The 20,611-nt window shown below is 42.0% G+C and overlaps 1 protein-coding gene across 2 annotated transcripts in view; it reads left to right on the forward strand.

Moving 5' to 3' along the window:
* ABCC8 (ATP binding cassette subfamily C member 8) overlaps positions 1-20,611 on the forward strand; it is a 1,425,084-nt gene that overhangs the window by 956,062 nt on the left and 448,411 nt on the right. For both annotated transcript variants that reach the window (XM_085648067.1, XM_085648068.1), the window contains one exon: positions 10,897-10,977. In XM_085648067.1, the coding sequence (XP_085504193.1) occupies positions 10,897-10,977 (81 nt within the window). The remainder of the gene's footprint in view (positions 1-10,896; positions 10,978-20,611) is intronic.

A 20,611-nucleotide genomic window follows, 5' to 3' on the forward strand; every position in this document is an offset into this window, starting at 1 on the left:
TCCTCTCCTTGGCAGAAACAGCCACTGCATGCCAACCCAAAACTGCATACAGCAAAAGGGCAGTACTTCTCTTTCAGTTTTCTCAGCTCTTCTCCTTGAAATGGGTTCCTCCTGAGTCCAGAAGTATTCTAAAATTCTGGGGTCTGGGCACCAATATTTATACAGCATTTTCCTTTGTTCTCTAGTAGCAGAGAGAATCTCTGCTCAGTCAAAACCAGTTCTGCTCTCTCTGGACCAGCTTCCCGGCAGGAGGTGAAGACAGCATTGTGTAGGGCAGACCAGGCTCATTCAGGTAAAAGAAAATCTTCTCCCCCTACACTAAATGCTGCCCAGGTCTATTCAGCTCAGCCCTGGCTCACCCAGGAAAGGCAGGACACACCTCAACCCCCCCCCCCTCCAGTGGCTGTCCCTCCTCTAAAGCCAGACAGTCAATCCACAAACCAGCAGAGGCACACAGGATGGCTAAGCAAGAAAGTACCTACTTTCTAAAAGTGGTATTTTCAAACACAGAATGTAAAAATCATCCTTCCGAAAAGCTGCATCTTTAGATTCTGACTTCAGGCATACTAAACTTCACCTTCCCATCTTGTCCCAATGGGAAGTTATATTTATAGCATGTTATAGATAAACTCCCATTCTATCCTATGGGAGAGATAGCCTTTCAACTGTGAAAAACACAAAATTCGCTGTAGTTCACTATCAGGACGTTGCACACATCAGGACATGTCCTACCTTTCACATACACTGCACCCTGCCCACAGGGGTACCTTGGGCCCATCTTAGGGTTGACTCACATGTCAGAAAAGGGATGGTTAGAGCCTGGTAAGTGGGTGCGCTTGCCAGGTCAACATGACAGTACCAAACTGCTCACAGGCAGTGGCAGGTCTGAGAACCTTTTGCAAAGCTGCTGGTGTGGGTGGCACAATCAGTGCTGCAGGCACACTAGCAGCATTTGACTTACAGGCCCTGGGCACACATAGTGCACTGTACTATGGACTTCGTAGTAAGTCAAACAAGCCAATCATGTAAACACCAATCTATATTTACAATTTACATAGGGTGCACTTGCACTTTGGCACTGATCAGCAGTGGCAAAGTGCCCAAAGCATCTAGACCAGCAAAAACGAAGTCCAGCACACAGCAAAAACACAGAAGGCTGAGACAAAAATACAGGGGAAAACCACGCCAAGGATGCCAGGTCTAACAACATGGCACTGGAGGCAGTTCATTGTACTGTTCTGCTGACATGATGTTGATCGAGGCACCACTGTCGATAATAAAAGTTTTAGGGCAGCATTCACTTTATAGCGTAATCTTGAGACAACGCCCAAATAATTTTGGCGACTTTCTTTGACTTGTGTTCTTCTTTGCAAACAGCCAACCCACAATGCTCTAGTGTTGACATTACCATTGTGCATCCATTTTCTTCACTGTCGCTCGATAGTGATGATGAAGAGCGTTTGAAAGATAAATTTGATGACGATCGACTTAGTTTAGTCTCTATTTGCCTCAAGTGATGTTACTGCTGCCATGGCTAGAATGCTTCTGGAATTTTCTGGGGGCCCTTATCTCTTCTCGTCTTGATGTACCTAATTTCTCTTTCACGTTGCAGACCGTTATGAAATGGTTTTCCTCCCACAGCCTTTACATATCTGTTCAATGGTGGGACATATACCTCTGTATGGAAACGAGAATCTACATCAGAAACACAATTTCATATTCTTCTAGACATAGTCCTAAGGGCCTCTACTTTGTTTTTCTGCTTACTTTTCATGATTAAGGCTGATTCATTCTGGGCAGTTCCAGCTTCCATTTCAGCAGCCTGTCGATCTGCATGTTCCTCAGCTCTTGTAGCCACGAACCGGAGAGGCAACCATCAATGACTCTGATATGCATGGCTTCAGCATTGAATTCACTGAACTTGCAGTGCTTGATGAGGGCATAAAGTCTTTCGAGAAACTCATCAATAATTTCACCAGCTTGCCATCTTGCCTGGTTGACAATGTACCTTTCGAAACTGACATTCAGCATTGAGCTGAGCTTGGCTTTCAATGTTTCTTTGATTTGACGGTGCGATACTACATCACCTTGTGGTATTTTCTTTATCACTTCTTTCACTCCGTTACCTGAAATGTTCTTGAAGTATTTGATGATCTTTTTGTCATCTTCTTTAAGTGCATCAATGAAGTCGTCAACATTTTTTATCCATGCAGTCCTTGTAGCACCAATAATCTGCTTTATGGCGTATCGAACGGTGGTGGAGGTTTCAAAAATGAGGCGCCACATAACCCGTGTTGGGACTTACTGACGTTAAGAGCATACGCCACTCCACTGACAGTCGCTGTTCAATCAGACCAGCACCTTCATAAGCATCAACCGAGAACTTACATCGGGGTTGTCACTCCCGAGCTGATGTTGTATGGCCCCATCTTTTTTAGCAGTGAGTAACAGTTTTGTCTCTGGCACATATCCGTCATCCCTCTCAACTAGGTGCATCGTACCTGGTTGTTGCTGCCTTTAGCATTTCTCACACCTGGCTGTCACTGCCTTCAGCGTTTCTGCTTTTTTTTGTATGGACAATTGCTCTGTGTTATGCTGTGGTGCAGTATTTCTTCTTTTGGCCTTACCAGTAGGCTTCTTGCGCGCTCTCTGACTGTGCTCGTCTATAGGGCCTTCACCTTCTTCAAGGGCCTTGCAAGATCTAAAGCGGTGCTTTGACTCCACATCCGCGGATCATAGATTGTTTCTGGGAGCGCACGTGGCACACAGGAGCAATTTGCGGGACCATGGCAAACTCTCAGGGTGTTGCAGGGATTCTGCTCATGCACAGAACTATGCAAAGGAAACCAGGACCTCAGTGAATTGTGGTGTACCTAAAGCTCACCTCATAACCCAGAACCCCTTATCAGACCAGCATCAGTGTCCCATTCGTTATCTGATTTTATCTCGGCGGTCCCAATGTATAGACAACCCAGAACAAGCGACTTAGTGTATTCTCAGTAATGGTGGGAATCAAAAATACCTGTTCGTTATTATTCTCATATCAGTCCACAACAAGAGTAAACAAAGACACGGTAAAGTTTAAAGAGTTTCATTTATAAACCTCGTGTCCTAAGATGCAGTACTTTGGCTAACAGAAGCAGACAAATGATTAAAATCAAAACCATCAGCATAGTTACAATACCATAGAAAATGAAGGAGAAATCATAATAAAATGACAGTGGATTGCAGCCACCTTCCTTTTGCTAGTAAACTAATATTATTATTATTAGACTAATAGAAGGTCTCTAGGCTTGAATGGGGAACCCCATACCGTAAAGATCAGCTTAGTGGAATCACATCACAGGATCAGGTATACTCTGCTCCGGGGAAAGCTCTTCTTCCGAATGAATGAATCAAGCAAGCAGCCTGCAATATTAAAAGCGCTCGACTCTCAGGTATTTGCAGCTGCGTGCGTGTTATGGCTAAATAGTGGGCCGATCAACCTGAACCCAAAAACATGCACCGTCTAGCGACCCAGACTGTTTCTTTACACAATGTTCAGACCAAGGTTGCAGCTCACTGTTAGGGATGTGAACAACAGACAGTTCTCATGTGAAGCAAAGGCGAGCAAGCATTTCTCAAATAATAACATGTAACTGCAGTGTTGTGTGCAAAAGCAGCAAAAGTGGCAAGATGGCTTTCTAACATCTAACGCGGTTGTGCTAACTTAGCAATGTACGTATAAATTGAAGTCCTCACTACACCCCCCCCTTGATCGGACCACTAACTAATAGGGGTACAATTAAGGAACGCAGAGTTCAAGTTCGATAGAACGGAACTAAGGGCACAAATTGTGAATCCATATAAGGGCAGTGAAAGTTCGAAGAGAAAAAAGAGAGAAAAAAAAACATTTAAAGGAAAAAAATATTATCGATGGATGTCGAACGAAAAGGCAAAAGGTATTCCAAAGGAATGTTTGATGACCTCCAAGTTAATCCATAAATGTATAAGCACAATAAGTAGCAACGGCTTCCAAGAGGAAATCATTGGGACGTTCTGCCAAATTATCTGCCATCCAGTTCAGCAAGGGGAATGAACACACATGTTCTTCGACAACTGGAGCCTCTAGTACCATCAGAGGACAACAGGCGTGTTCTTCAAGATAACTTCTTGCCAGGAAGTCATCTGCAGCCGTACCGATGTCCCAATTCCCTAGGACTCCATGTGCTGCTCCACAGGCCATAATCCTGACACCAGAACAGTCCAACACATGAGCCACTTAGGGGCTCATTAGTCGATCATAATCCGGGCGGGAGACACCGAGTTTGACAAGCACAAATCCAGAGCCCATTGGAACGGACACTCTAGGCAATGAAAGACAGGTTGTACGCAAGTAAAGTAGGGAAACCGGAAGGACAATCCATAGGCTATGCTCAATGTTGCCAGTGGTAGTGTTCCATAGTATTCAAGCATCCGGTTACGAAGATTGAGCACCCGGGACAGGCTGTCGTGTGACACAAATTGTGCATCCATTGCGTAGTAAGCAGACCAACAACAGTACCCCAGCCACGAGGGCGAGAATCAACGGGAGACCTCCAAAGACGCTAGAAAAAATAGAATAAAAAAATGCCGGGATCACACCAAAAATAGTTTGGAAGGAGGTCACGAGGCCGGAGCCCACAATTTTGAAAAAATGTGCCAGGCCACTTGTGACGAGGCATTAAAGATAGTCTGAATCAGGGCACCAAAATGAAGTAGGAGATCAGTATTCAAAAGCGCTTGCACCTCTGTGCGCGTGTTTGCTACGTGAAGGACAAATGTTTCCCGGGATGAAGTCAACGAGACTTCTTTTTGAGACAATAGAGCCCTTATTCTGCTCATCTTGTTGAAATCTGCTTTCAAGGTTGGAATGGAAGGCCAGATGGATACATCGAGCCGTCCATGCGGGGGTGGGAAAAGGACGTTGTTACAGCAGACTACTCTCTGTGATACAGTCACTATGTAGGGAATTCCAACTAACATCCCACAGCAAGCTTCATTATTTAATAGCAAATAACTACAGTTAGCAAGCAGCGTAAATGACGGCGTTATGACTGGCACTGGAATCCCTTTCAGGACGCAAGCTAAATTAGGAGCGTGTACTTTACATGCACCATGCAATTGAATGTGCCGACACACCACAGAGTTATCCGGAGTGGAAGTGCATTCTTCACCTCTTTACCGTCCCTCACGCACCTGTACGTGAATGGGAGTGACCAAACTTCATGCAGGAAGGCAATACCTAGTTGTTCATACCTGCCTAGCGCATAATGTTTCATGCAGGAACTGAACTTAAACAGGGGAAATGGTAATGTGATTAACCCGTTGATAAGCCACACCGCGGAATTTAATTCGGCAACAGAGAAAGGCAAAGGTTCTAACTTTTCAATGTGCAGCAATGAGTGTGTTGCATCTTTCATGGACATGAACTGTTGTTTTGCAGTTAAATTAAAAGGAAGGAACAAAGATGAAGTATTCATATAATCCCAAGGGACTTTCTCAGCCTTTAACGTTTGCAATGTCCATGCAAACTGCATTATAGAATGCAATTGATTTTGACCATGATATAAAACAGACACATCATCCTGCACAATGTCAACAACAGATGAAACGATATTATCTAACGTATCAATTCTAGAAGGCAGGGTGTTAATGCTGTTATCTATAACAGCCAATACCTTCTCCATATTGGCTTGATCAATAGCTCGTAATCTGGATGCAGCTTCAATTTGTGATAGCTTCCAAACTTCGTTATAAACAGCATATACCCATCTTTTGGACCTGCCAACCGCAGGACCCTTAACAAAATCATTCAAATCTATTTTGTCGTGTAATTGTGATAAATGAAGTTTAACAGATGCTAAGGTGGAATGTTGCAGCCAAGATTGGCATAACTTCCCTAGTAGGTAGTTACAGTATGAGAGGATTCAAAACGGGGGTCCACACGAACTTGCGTATACCCCGTTTTTAAATCCAGAAACCGATGTTGACAGGAATCTGAGCTCGTTTGCCATATTAACCATCCCTTCTAATTTAATTTGAAAATATTGAAGGATGTGTTAGAAATGTATGACTGCAACGCAGAAAGGGACAGATCCGTATGATTATCCCAATTAGGATAAGCACCCAGATCCGGGGTAGAGGGAGAATTTAATTTTTTAGAAGTAGCCAATCCAAAACAGGTGGTCTGAAAATTTGACGAATTCAAAAATAACATGTGGTTCGGGATGAGGCAGGCACGATGCAAAGCTTCTGTTCCCTGTACCTGCCATGGTTTAGAACCCCAAACCGATTTAAGATCAATAGTAGCTTTCCACAGATCATAACCTCTGATTGCCAAATCATCCATAAAGGGTTTGGAATATAACAATTTTGTGTGTGTCAGCCTAACTTTCGAGGTAGACTCAGCTGCCACTTTAAAGTAAAAGGAGGCAGGATTCGACACACTGAAATCAGAAAAATATGTGAATTTGTTCACTAACGTGGTGGAGCTGCCCAGCCTAGGCGCTGGACAGTGTTCCCATTGCGTATAATTTACAAAATTTCTAAACGTATTGGCTTTGTGAAGGAAATGATTGCCATAATGTCGATAGCAAAACAGCTCATCATAATTAGCAGTATCTAAATACAAATCCTCAGCATGAAACGCAGCATAATATTTCAAATCAGAAAACAGTGCTTCTATGGCTTGAACATCCCAATCATCCGAACGGATGCTTTACTTAACTACATCACCCATAGAAACACGAAATACATTTTGCACATTGATTACTTCAGTTGGACCATGTATTTGAAATTTAACAGCATCCCAGGCAATCCCATCCAGCACAGGCCAGGCAGTAATGTTCACAAAAGTCTGGTCCCTTTTCATGATATGTGATGAGGAGTGGGGGGCCAAAGTTCCACCAATTAGTCTAATTGTAGATCTTTCTTTCAGGTAGTGTCCATTTACAAGACGAAAAAACACCACCACAAATCCAATGGACATGAACAAAAAAATAGAAATGAGCACCAGCCAAATGTAAGTCCAAGGGGGAATTAAAAAATGTCTTTTAAACCAGACAGCAAAAATTGAAACATCACAGGATCAGGTATACTCTGCTCCTGGGAAAGCTCTTCTTCCGAATGAATGAATCAAGCAAGCAGCCTGCAATATTAAAAGCGCTCGACTCTCAGGTATTTGCAGCTGCGTGCGTGTTATGGCTAAATAGTTGGCCGATCAACCTGAACCCAAAAACATGCACCGTCTAGCAACCCAGACTGTTTCTTTACACAATGTTCAGACCAAGGTCGCAGCTCACTGTTAGGGATGTGAACAACAGACAGTTCTCATGTGAAGCAAAGGCGAGCAAGCATTTCTCAAATAATAACATGTAACTGCAGTGTCGTGTGCAAAAGCAGCAAAAGTGGCAATCGTGTTTCCTCAGGGCACATTTCCCCTACTCGTCGTCAGTTGTAGAGTCCTCCCTAGCTCTGGAGTACGTAGATGACCATACCACACACAGAGCTCTCTAGCATGTCTTTATTCTTCCGCATGCAATCGTTAACTGAACGTATTGCATCTTAAACTTTATTGACCAGACACACCCCAACTGATTACATAACTGTGTAAGGAGTCTGCCAAGGACCACAAGGGTCCCACTGCACATGATCACACAAAATTTCAAAAAAGCTTTATAATGTAGTGAGTACAACAATAAGGTAGAGAATGTTCAGCAAAATTGGTGGTGCATCTACAGTCTAGATTCCATGTTTCTCTCTGACAGTCCGTGCGAGTTTCAGGTCATAGTGATCTGGCTCTGCATTGTGACTCTGCATCTCCTGTGGGTGGTGCCTATTTTACCCACTGCTATCCTTCTCCTGCCACAGCCTTTTTGCAGACCCCTAGATGAGAGTGACTGAATTGTCACTCAATTGATCCCTCATCTCTGCTCCTACCATATAGTATTTGGGCCTGGGAGTAGGTGCAATTGTATTGGATCAGTAGCAAGTGTCTGGCAGCAGGCAAGGGTAGAGCTGCTGTTGTGGTGAGCATTGCAAAGCTGCAAACTGTGGTGAGCACCCATTGCAGGGCATGAGGATCACTGCGCAGATTATTGAATACTGATTGGACACCTGGAATCTTTATGCTCTCATTTCCTCCAGAGGATGTTGTGAATGGAGATGCTGCATGTAACCCTTGTCTACCAATTTAACCTCTTTGATCCGTAGTATATCTTTGAACTCAAATTATCTTATGTTCTCTCCAGTAGTAGCCTTGTCAGCACTGGCAAATTCAGTCGACCCTTCCACTGTTTTTCCCGTTTTCAAGCTCTTTTAGTTTTCCCCATTGCATGCCCCCTTGGATTGTACTTATTCAAAGCCCACTCAATATTTCCCAGTCTGGTGATACCTTGATTTTTACACATCAAATATCTTTATTAAAAAAAACTCATGCTAGATCATTGCCGGGGAGTGCTCCTATGGATATGTAACTACATCTCCCCAGGACACACTAGTCTCTTAAGAGATATTAAGAAAACACTTTAACCACCTGAGGATGTATTACAGGTGTGCCCCAGGGGCTCAACGGACGTTTGTGCCCACTTTGCGCATCGCCGGGGCACTTTGGTATTACAGAAGGGGCTGCAAACACTTGTGCACCCCCTTCTGTCATACCGATAGTGCTGGCACACATAAAGCGCCTGCACTGTCATCAGAGGGTGTCCCCTCATTTGCATGGGGGCATGGCCCTATACAGATGAGGGAATCCATTTGCCTCTGCGCCCGCGCTTTATTACAGATGCGGGTGCTGAGACAAGAAGCTGTCAGGAGGTGCGCTGACAGTGCCCCACATAAGAGAGCCCTCTGGAGGGAGGAAATGGGGTCCCATGGACCCCCAGACATCCCCTTGCTGGTGTGTGCAGTCACTCACTGCATCCGCCTGCAAGGGGATCTCTAATCCCCCTTCAAAGTGCAGCCGGGTTACACCTACACTGCGAAATACATAGTGGTTTTAAAGCAGCCGCTCAGTTTTTCATCTGAACGTGCTGCCCCCAGGGAAGCGCAAGTTCACTGCTGCCCTGAGCACAATGCATTCACTATAATGCAGTGCATTTTCCTGGTTAGCGCTGGCCACACCTTTTGATAGGTGCACCAAACACTAACCAGGGAAATGATCCTATACAATAATAAGGCCCATGGTCCTTCCACAACACTTTCAAACTATATGTTATCACCTTGAGTTTAAGGGCACTCTTCCGGTGGAAATGGCATGGCAGCCAGCAGTAAGTCATGACTTTGGCCTAGCATATTTATTTTCTGATTTTCAGAAACCAACCCCAGCAGATGAGTTTGTTTCTGAAAATAAAATAGCATTGACCTTGATGGCCATCTAGTTTTTTCACTTTTGGTGACATCCAAGGTTTTTGTGGTGGCCATGAACAGGCATAAGCTGCACCAAAATGCCCACCCTAAATGAGGAACGACTTCTGACATCATGGAGGCTGCACCGTTGTGATGGATGCCAACTTAGCAGTTCCTCCACTTTGAATTGATGTAGTGGAACCTGAGGTTGGTGGAACAGGTGTGCCAAGACGTCCGCATCCTAAATGCCCCTATGAACACATGGAAGCTGCTATACATCACTATTTTTATCTAATTCTATTGAACGTTGGATATTGAGTATATGTATGAACGTACTTGATCTTCTTTGTAAATTCCCTGGAATAGGGCTGATTCTCAAAAGCATTTATGAGTACTAAAATCAGCGGCGGCTCCTCTGTTATGGCGGGGGAGTGTCACCACCCCTGCCAGCACTACAAAAAATGAAAAATCATATGATAATAAACCAGGTTTATTGTCATTTTGATTTTCTTCCAGGGCGGAGCCTTGGGTGGTGGTGGGCCAAATTGATGACAGGCACGAAGCCGAAAGTGGTTGACACTGCTGCCGGTGTGCATATCAGTTTGGCCAGCTGTTGTAGGCTGGCCAAACCAACATCTTTCCAAGCCAAGCTGCATTGCTGGGTGGAGAGAACAGCGGGCACAGGCTCCCAGTCCTCGGAGCAGAATACCAGCCCACTCAGGCCAATCCCAGTGCTTCTCTCATGCTCATACCAGCATGAGAGAAGCGCTGGGATTGGCCGTAGGTGACTCTGGGAGTCTCAGCCTGCTCACAACAGTCAGCAGAAAGCAGGAGAATGGCGAGCGGCAGGTTAGTTCTATTTATTGTTTTCATATTTTGTCCCACTCGGTTGCCCCACCATTTTCACCCGATATCAGCTGCTACTGACTAGAATTAGTACTACAGGAGTACTCTTTTACGTCCTCTTACAGACCGCGGTGAATCGATAGCAAAATGTTCAATTCTCTATTAGTAAAATATTCTCATTTTATTTGTATTTTAGATGTCATGGGGGAAATTCAGAAAGGCATGTAAGAGTACGTAAGAGAGTACTACAGACGCACTACTCCATGTACTCCAAAATACCTTTTTGAATATGCCCCAATATATATGTACCACTTTTACGTCATTTGAATTGTAATGGAATTGATAGGCTATTAGTTAATGGGTATAAAAAGTTGATTTGCCATGTGCTGTTGTTAAAAATGCCAGCTGTTTTTGATGGATGTTCTGGTATTGAAACACCAGTTGTATCCATTTGTAAAGCACTCTGACATCCCCTATATCCGGTAAGTCCTATAAAATGCTGCTTATGAATACATAATTGAAATAGGGAAAGAATGAGTGTGGTGTTTCATGAAACCCTTGATTCAGCTCTTCTCTGCGGTGCAGCTACTTTTCTTTGGACAACCAGATATGCTTACAACTGACTGGAGGGCATGTATGTAATAGAAGAACTGGAGGAGATTGACTGTTCCTATTTGTTTGCAGGGCATTAATCTCTCTGGAGGGCAGCGTCAGCGCATCAGTGTGGCAAGAGCACTCTATCACCAAAGCAACGTTGTTTTCCTGGTAAGTGGCATTATTGGATTTCCGTGTCATTGAAGCAGTTCATTGCTTCATCGGTGTTTAGAGTGAAGCTTTCGCATGCCTGCTCCAGTGATCGTCCTACAACAGTACTTTCTGTTAGAAATAGATTGCAAAGCTGATTAAAGTCAGAAAGAGCTGAGAAAACAGTACAAAGATTTAATGGATTGCTGAGAACTGTGAAATTAGAAAATGACAACAGACCTCAGAGTTCTCTGGCCTTGTGAAGGCGCCTGAACTTTGGTTTATACCTCTATATCATCAAAGACCTTCTCCATGGCTTGCAGCGGCCTTGTGGTGTAACTTAAGGGGTACTTCCTCCCATGTATGCTGCTGCTGTTTAGGACCTGTGGTGGTTTCGAGATGCTGTTAGAAGGGAATAGTGATGTATGTTCTGAAACCTGAAAATATGTTTAATAAAAAAATAAAATGCATGATGTTAAAACGAGACTGTTAATTCCAATGTATTATCCACGGGGTGAAGCCCTCGCTACTCCTCTTCATAATGACATTTCAAGTCACCAAGATGTCTAATGATAATATGGAAGAAGTAGTATGGAGGTAGAGTGCTTACATAAAGGTAAAAAAGTCCAAATTATGCTATGCTTTTCTTTATGGAAGAGGGCACTTTATTTCTAAGAATATCTGTGTTCTTGCTTCCCTTCTTTCGATGATTGATATTTTGTTCTTTATGTTGCAGGTGCTCTTTTTGAAAATATGCATACATTTTTCATTGACCTCATAATATAAAGCTAGAATCCTGGTGCCCAATTATGACACCATTTTTCGTGTCAGTAGTATATGAATTTGACTTTCGGTCTGAATCACGTTGACAGACGTGTGCCAGTGCATTTCAATTTATCAGCAGTAAAAGTTGTTGCCAGCATTTGAATTTGTTGGCCATATTGCAGAACTTGATGTTAGCACCATACTGCAACGTATAATGTACTTTTCATTGTTCCCAGTGGTGTGACGATAAATAACATTTTGGACAACAAAACAACTCTGTGCTGGCCGCAGTCATTATGACATCACATGTGAAGTGCACCCATTGGTACATGAATCAGTATGCTGTTTGTTTATGGCGGTTCGGTAGTGATGACACAGCTGGACTGCTGTGTTTGAAATATATATGTGTTCAAAAAGAGATAGTATCCACTTATCATGGGATATTAACTGCAAACGTCTGAATATGTAGAAGTTATAAGACCATGGGCCATATGTAGGTAAAACGTGTTTTGCGATTCTCTAATTGCAATTTTTAGGGAATCGCAATTAGAGAATTGCAAAACGGAATGTAGGTAGGATTAGCAAAATAATTTTGCGATTCCCACCTATTCCTTATTTGCGAATCCCAAATTGAGATTCGCAAATAAGGAATACCTTGCCATTCATTCCTATGGGCTAGAAGGCCCATAGGAATGAATAGGAAGACATTCTCAGTTTGCGATTCTCAATTAGAGAATCGCAAATTGAGAATGCAATTTCAAGGTTGCAAGGGTGTCAATAGGACACCCTTTTGCACCCCTGAAAGAGACATGTGTGCACATGTGGCGCACATACATGTGCTAAGGGCATGTATGTGCGCCACATGGCACTTTGAAAAATGCAAAAAAGTGAATTTTTCAAGGAAATCGCAAATTACCACCAACCTGAGGTTGGTGGTAATATGCGATTCCTTAAGCCAAAATTGCACAACTTGGGTGCTTCCTACATTGCATTTAATGAATCGCAATTTGGGATTCCTTAAATGCATTTGCAAAATAAGGAATCGCAAATTTTGCGATTCCTTATTTTGCGTGTGGGTTTTTGTGCTACATAGCACACTGCCCAAATTGCGATCGCAAACGCCAAAATTCGGCGAATTTCAGCATTTGCGATCCCAATTTGGCTTCCTACATATGGCCCTATATTTGTTATAAAGATTATAATATAATGTGTCTCAATACCCAAATAAGTACGTTTAAAATGTACATGGCTTCCCAGATCCAAATACTCCTGTGAGTGATATCTTGGCTTTTGGATTAATGAGTAATACTGCTCCATTCCTTACGAAGTATTATTTCTCACCCAACCATAAAAAATAACATTGATCTATGGGTCTGAGTGTACTTGGGTGGTACATCTCCTTGTCCGTTTTGATACCATTTTTCAATGTCTGGCTTTATCCTTCTTTGGAATACGGTGCAGACACTCATGCATTTAAAGCTAAGAAGAAAATATTCTATATTATGTTAAATTTTTCAAGATCATTTTCTCGAGCACCATATTTTTAAAAGGTTAAGCTTGCAACACATCTTTATTTATTTATTTATGTATTTATGAATTGCTTAAAATTGGGTTACTAGTTCACTGGGGTGTGTGCCCTGGTCAAGTAGCCACCACAATCCTAGTCAGAGTAAGGCAAAGGAAAACAAAAAACAATTTAACTTGTGCTTAACCGTCTGGCTTGACACACTGCAGTCAGGCACTAATTGGTGCAACACTCCAAACTGTAAAACAGTGAAAACACCACACAAAAAGATCCCACACCAGGTTAGATCAATAGTGCTCAATATAATAAATAATACAAGCCCAAAATGAAAAAGATCAGATCACTGCAACCAGAGTTAAGAATAAAATATAAGGAGATGCCTAAAGCGCCAACTGGGAATATCTGGTCATCCTGACCGGGTCAAAGTCAAGAGTTCAGGCCAACCGCGATGGAGTGTGGTTTGGGTACAGTTCCAGATTAGTCCCGCTGAAGGTTTACCTTCTCAAGTTTTGTGCCAAGAGTCCCATTCATGTTGGAAAGGGCCTTAGGGAGCAAAAAGAGTATCGCTGGCAGAGGTTGGCATGGTGTGAAGAGCAGTATGGGCATCGCTGGTAAACAGGTTGGAAACTCACGTTGGCGTTACTCTGCGTTGATTGATGCTTGCTGTGCGAAGACATGGGCTGGCCGCGGCTCTCACTGATATTTGGTGCAAGCGGCATGGCTCTGGCAGCAATTGGCCCGTTCGTGGTTGCGAAGAGCCCAAAGCTTGATTTAGGAGCACACTAAGCCACACCACACTAAGGGCCACCAATTGGGGAAGGGGTCGGTAACTCCCTGAAGACGGGCTCAGGAGCTGTAGAGGAGCCCTTTATGGCCCTGAGGCTCAGATCAGGAGGCCAGTAGACTGGCCCTTAGTGTCACTCAGGGTCCTGGGTTATAGATGGGTTGCAGGTCCAGTTCTTCCTGCCCAGGCAAGAGGGCAGGAGGCAGTGGGTAATCACAGCAGGGCAGTAGCTCCTTCAGAGTATCAGTCCAGCAGAGTGGCAGTCCTTTCAGCAGCACAGCAGTCCTTCTTCCAGGCAGAGCATCTACTGGTTCAGAAGTATACTCAAGTGGTGGTATCTGAGGTCCTTCTTGTATACACAGTTATGCTTTGAAGTAGGGAGAAACGTCTAGAGGCATGCTTTTGAAGTGCACAGATGCCCTGCCTTTCTGGTCCTGGCTCCAGACTAAATACATGGTGTGTGCATCCCTTTGTGTGGGAACAGGACACAAACTATTTAGGTGTAAGTAGGGCTGGGCTCAGTCCCCACTATCCTGTCAGTGATGGCCCATCCAATCACACCTAAGCCCCTATTATGTGTGGTTGTCTAGGAGTAATATACAAAGCCCAACTGTCAACTGCACCCAGTCATGTGACCAAAGACAGGCTACAGGCACCAAATGTTAAAGCAAGAAAATAGCAACTTTCTTAAAGTGAAATTTTCAATATTGTATTTTAAATCCGACTTTACCATAAATTAGGATTTTAAATCAGGATTCCAGAGACACAAAACACCAACCAGTTATCTCTTCACAATTGTAAATACCACTTATAAAATGTAATAAGGCAACGCTAGTGTTATTCTATGGGAGAGATAGGCCTTGCAGTAGTGAAAAATGAATTTAAGAGTTTTTCACTACCAGGACACTTAAAACATTTCCAAGACATTAATTTTAGACTTAAAGAGAGATCATCATTAAGGAGATCCCCTTATTCACCACTTTTGGGGTGATGAGGGCTTGTGCTATAAGGCTTGAAGACAAGACAAATGTTGGAGTCACAGACTTCTCCAAGTCCAGTCACTAGAATGTTAGCCTTAGTGCCATTGATGGAACAGTAGCCGTCCATCATACAGTGGAATAAGGGGTCCAGGCAGAACATAATGTTGGTTGCATTCTCAAACCTGTCACCTGTGGTGGATTTCTGTATCATCAGCGTACATTTGAAATTATATTTGGTGCTGCTTGAATAGATGAGCTCGGGGGCATATGTAAGTATTGAAGAGTAGCCACAAAATGATGTAACCTTGAGGAATACTGCAAGACATTTGGGGCCTTATGCTGGTCCGACAGCCATTGTTGTGGGATCAGGACCGGCCGAAAGGTTTCCAACAATCCCCCCTGCTGAATTAAGATCTGACCACCATGTAGGACATCAGAAACATGCCTTTTACAATTGAGGCTTGTGCTGTGCCCCGGAAAAGGGCCGCACCACAAACCCCAATGGCAGAAGGCATTTTTACAAACACCGCTGCACAGTGTGCCAGGCACCATGTGGTGTCTGACACAGGTTGCATTGGTGTTTGGGGGTCTCCACATGTGCCCTCTGGGCCCCGTAGCAGATGACCAGGGGGGACGGGGGCCCTGCTTGGGGCCCCCAAATTCTCTTTCCTTCTGCCTTTTCATGGCGGCAGAGGAAAATGGACATAGTAATCTTGACGGCAGTGCCTACGCAGGCACTGCCGCCATTCAGTTATTACTAGTCTGATCGCTGCCCTGACAGGATCTCCGATCCTATCTGAGACAGCAGTCTTTCCCCCAACCGCTGGCATCATTAGCCGGTGGTCGGATCGCGGCCCTAGATGTCGTGCGGACCACCACTGACAGCCTGTCAGTCACGGTCCATTCTACATCGTAATCAGGGCCTTGGCGTTTAGAGGATTCAAATGATCCAATCATGATTATTTTGGCAGCAATTAGAGAGACGTTAATGGATAAATAGTCACCTAGGTCTGAAAATACCTGCCCACTACTCGAGTCTTTATGGTAAAATAGAGTGGTCTAAAGCGCTAGGGGCAGCGGACAAGCCAAGGAGTATGTGAGCAGGTTTATTGCCATTGCCCATTGTTTGCCAAGGAAGTTTCTGTACATACAATTAAGGCTTTTATCAAAGAGTCGGTGCTTAACCTCTTCAATGCCCGTGACGAGCTGGTCTCGTCATGGGCCGCGGTTGCGCTGTGCCCATGACGAGACCAGCTCGTCACAAACCCCGCCCGCTAATGAAACGGCTGGCACAGGGCGGGGAAAGGGGCGGGCACTGAAGGGGTTAAGTTTCATATAAACTTGAAGTTGTTTTGTTATTTCCCTCACCATGATTTTGCTAATGAATGGTAACATGGAGGTAGATCAGTAGGAAGGCGATATGTTTGGGTCAGTGTATGTTTTTTCATGTGGCGTGATAATGTCATGTTTCAGGTGGCCAGCGACTGAATCAGAAACATGAAAGGCATTGATCATGTTAGAAGCGCCTCCTTCAAGTGAGAAGTAGAGTTGTATGAGGCATTCTGCTGCGCAAAACTTCATAGGAGACTTGATGCTTTTGTTTTGGCAGCCAAGTTGTCAACCTTCGTAGTTTCCCTCTTTGTGACAGAAGTTAAGAACAAATGCAGTGGGTTCCAAGAACTAAAGTAGATTTAATAATTTTGCTTGGATGATCATCACCACCAGGGGAATCTTTTCTCTACACAGCAAAAACATTTTTTTAAATAAAATCCAAATCATACATAACAACATTGACCTCTAAATAGCAAAGAACTACCACTAATCCTCTCCCCTTCATCCTGGAATATCCCCACTTGGGAATCCTTCAAGCGCCTCTGAACTACTCACCTGACTCCATTCATGAAGTCTCTTACTAGTGCTACCAACATCTCAACATTAGTAACATGTCCTCCAACTGACATCTTTGCTGCCACACTGACAAGGAGCTAAATTATTCTTTCACTAAATATGCCCAACCTTGACCAGAATGATCCAGCAAATTACCATCCTTTCACTCATTTTTCCTGCTTCACCAAAGCCCTTAAAAATGCAGCTGTCATACAACTGCTATCCAACATTTAGCGATGAGGGTTCTCATCACGATTCCACACATGCTACAGCACAGAAATGGACATGCTCCAAGTCCTAGATGAAACTCTCAGACAAAGGTGATCCTTGTCTTCTCGTGGACCTCTTAGTGGCATTTGACACTGCCAATCATAAATTACATTCTCTCCAGCCACATTGACCTATCTGGCACTGTCCTTAGCAGGCTCAACTCCTCCTTCTCCAAATGCCAACAGTATATGCAACTTAGCTCCTCAAAATCACTTCTGAGGGAAGTCTTGTGTGGTGTCTCCCAAGGCAATAGTCCAGCCCCCATGCACTTCAACATTTATAAGGAAGACCTTGCTGCAATCCTAGACCTTCACACTATCTTCCTACACAAGTGATTTGAAGACTCTCAACCTTTGTGTCATCTGCATCAGATATGCGGCACTAAAAATAGTGTCTTCAGATTATTAAATCATGCCTTGTCTTTGATCTATCTCACATTAAACTCATTTAAAGCTAAATTCCTCTTAATCAGCTGTGCTGTGGAGATTTGCAGAAATAGTTTGAGCCATGGCCAACATCACTGTATTTTATAGGAGAATACTAATAGAAACAGCTTAGTTTCAAATCAGGCTCACCCAGATTTTTAAACTCTTTATTTTTCTCAACACATTCAAAGCAGTGGGACAAACACTTACCCTCTCCTTTATTGATTGCGGTAATGCCTATCTAACCGGCTTCCCTAACACAGCTCTCCTCCCTCTAAAGGTTGCCTTCCATGTACCAGCTCATCTTAGTACTCATGGATATTTTTATATTACCTATATCCTAATGAAGCTTACAAGCTTCACCTCACAGTTTGTATCCAACTTAAATTACTCCTCTTCATTCACAAAACCATACAGCAATTCATGGCTCAAATGGTAAACTGGCAGTATCTCACAAAGAAATTGTTAATTAATTTTTGACCTAGTATTCATCTAGTATTCAAAGTTATAAAGTAATCCCCTAGTCACGGATATGTTTAGTATTGATAATTTTTCAAAAAATTGGATGTACTGATCATGTTAGAAGAAATGAATTTAGCTATTAAATCTCTAAAATCAGGTGAATCATCGTAAATGGATGGTATACCTGCTAAATTTTATGAAGACTTTTCTCCTTATCTGATACCTCATTTACTTAAGTTATTGTTTCACTTTAGTATTTCAGGCTCTACTTGCGGATCCTGAAGCTTTGATTATTCTCCTTCCAAAACCTAATAAAAGATCCAACTGTTGTTTCAAATTACCGACCTATCTCTTTAATTAATCAAGATTGTAAACTTTATGCAAAAATTCTTGCAACCAGATTGGCTTCTATACTTGATACTATTGTTCACATTGATCAAAACAGGTTTTATGAAACATAGGCATTCTGTAAACAACACTAGATTATTATTTCATGTAATTGAGGCTGTGTCAGTTTTATATTTTCCCGCTGGTGTCCCTGCATAAGATGCTGAAAAAGCGTTTGACAAACTTCATTGGTAGTATTTATTTTGTACTTTATCTGCATATAATTTTGGCAATTACTTTATCTATATTGTTTCAGAACTCTATTTCGGTCCTTCTGCTACTTTTTATCAATGGTCAGCTTTCCAACAAATGTTTCCTTTTTAGAGGCACTCAGCAAGTATGTCCTTTGTCACCTTTGCTTTTTCTTCTTGCTATTGAACCTCTGCTCATTGCCATCAGATGCTGCATAGAAAGAAGAGGTTTTACTATCATTAATGTTGCTATTAAAACTTCAGCCTATGCTGATGATGTTTTGTGTATATTTGCTATCCTGATTCTTCTATTTCCCCTATAAATTCTAATTCAAACGTATTCCAAGATTTCGGAATATACTCTAAACACTAATAAGACTGAATTATTTTCTTTGAATATGTATTGTACCTCTGATATGTTTCCCAACAATGGAATAATAGTGCAAAAGGGAAAAGTCAAATATCTCGGTATCCTATTCTCTTATAACATTAATCAATCGATTAATTTGAACTGCGAATACATTCTTAGTCATATCAAAGACAAATATTTTATCTTTTGTCTATGATATCTACTCAATTTTCCCTTAAGTTCTATTAGTCTTAAGACACTTTAATATCGAAATTTATTTGGAATAATAAAACGCCTCGTATAAGCTATAAAAAATTGAAAATTGCAAAACGTAATGGTGGTTTTGGATTACCACATTTGTTTAATTATCATAAAGTGTTTATTTTAAAACAAAGCACATTGTGGTTAACCAATACAGAGTTTGACTGTACACCTTCTTGGCTTCTCAGTGAGAAACGTTTGATTTCACTGTTACCACTACCTCCATTACTTATTATGTCTTCTTCTAACTCCCTATTATGCCCATCAGCATTACTAAAATCTACGAAATTAATATTACAGGATTTAGATTCTTTCTTTATAAAACATATAATTCTCACACCTTGAAATCTCCTTATGGTATAATCCAGTTATAAGACTTAATCGAAACATACAATTTTGTCAATCTTGGATAATCCTTTGAAGAACGGCAACAAAAGTTTATCCTGCTTCCACCGGATATTTGTAAATATGAGTTAATATGTAACTCCATTCCAGACTCATTTCCCAACAATGTTCCAATGGTCAACATATCTGATTTAGAAACCTATATTCCAACAATAGCCACTTCATCTCATACTATGTCGATGTATTATACAAACTTGGATAATTTTGACAAGAATAGCATTAATTTTGTCTCTTCCTTTGTCAAGACATATGGATACATTTTGTCTCTGAATGGTTACCTGTGCCTTTATATCAAACTAATTATTTCCTACTATTTAATTGTTTATGGACTACATTAAAAATGTTCAATGCTAAACTACTGAATTCACTTAATTGTTGGCATTGTAAGTTGTTTTCAGGTTCATTAAGACATATGCTTTTTGAATGTAATATTGTCTTTAAGTTTTGGGAAGAGGTTTGGGATGTTATTATAAAAATTAATTTATCGGATAAGCTTTCATATATTATGTCGATGTGTAAATCGATATTACTTTTAACAAAACTGTCAAATTCAAATAACAAGCTATTTGACTTCTTGCTATCTGCTGCTCTAAAATCAATTAATGCCATTTAGAAAAACGCATCATTATTGCCAATTTATTCATGGTGATCATGGATAATTTTTACCACAAAAGTTGGTGATCTAACTATGTTGGGTGTTGTTGATAACACATCTACTTATCAGTCTTTCTGGAAACAAATGGATTATTATATAGCATTATATTATTAAAGTTTATATTCTATAATGAGTATAGTTTGTTGGATTTTACTACATTGCTCTGTTGTTATATACTTGTTAAAATAGCTATTGAAATCCCCACCCTCTTTTATTTTCTAGTTGTTTATTTCTTATTATACTGCAATTTTCATTGTATAGGTACAGGTATTATTATAGTGGAATATTGTAAATGTCAATGTACCTCAT

The sequence above is a fragment of the Triturus cristatus genome, chromosome 3_2 (genome assembly GCF_964204655.1).
Source record: "Triturus cristatus chromosome 3_2, aTriCri1.1, whole genome shotgun sequence".
Lineage (NCBI taxonomy): Eukaryota > Metazoa > Chordata > Amphibia > Caudata > Salamandridae > Triturus > Triturus cristatus.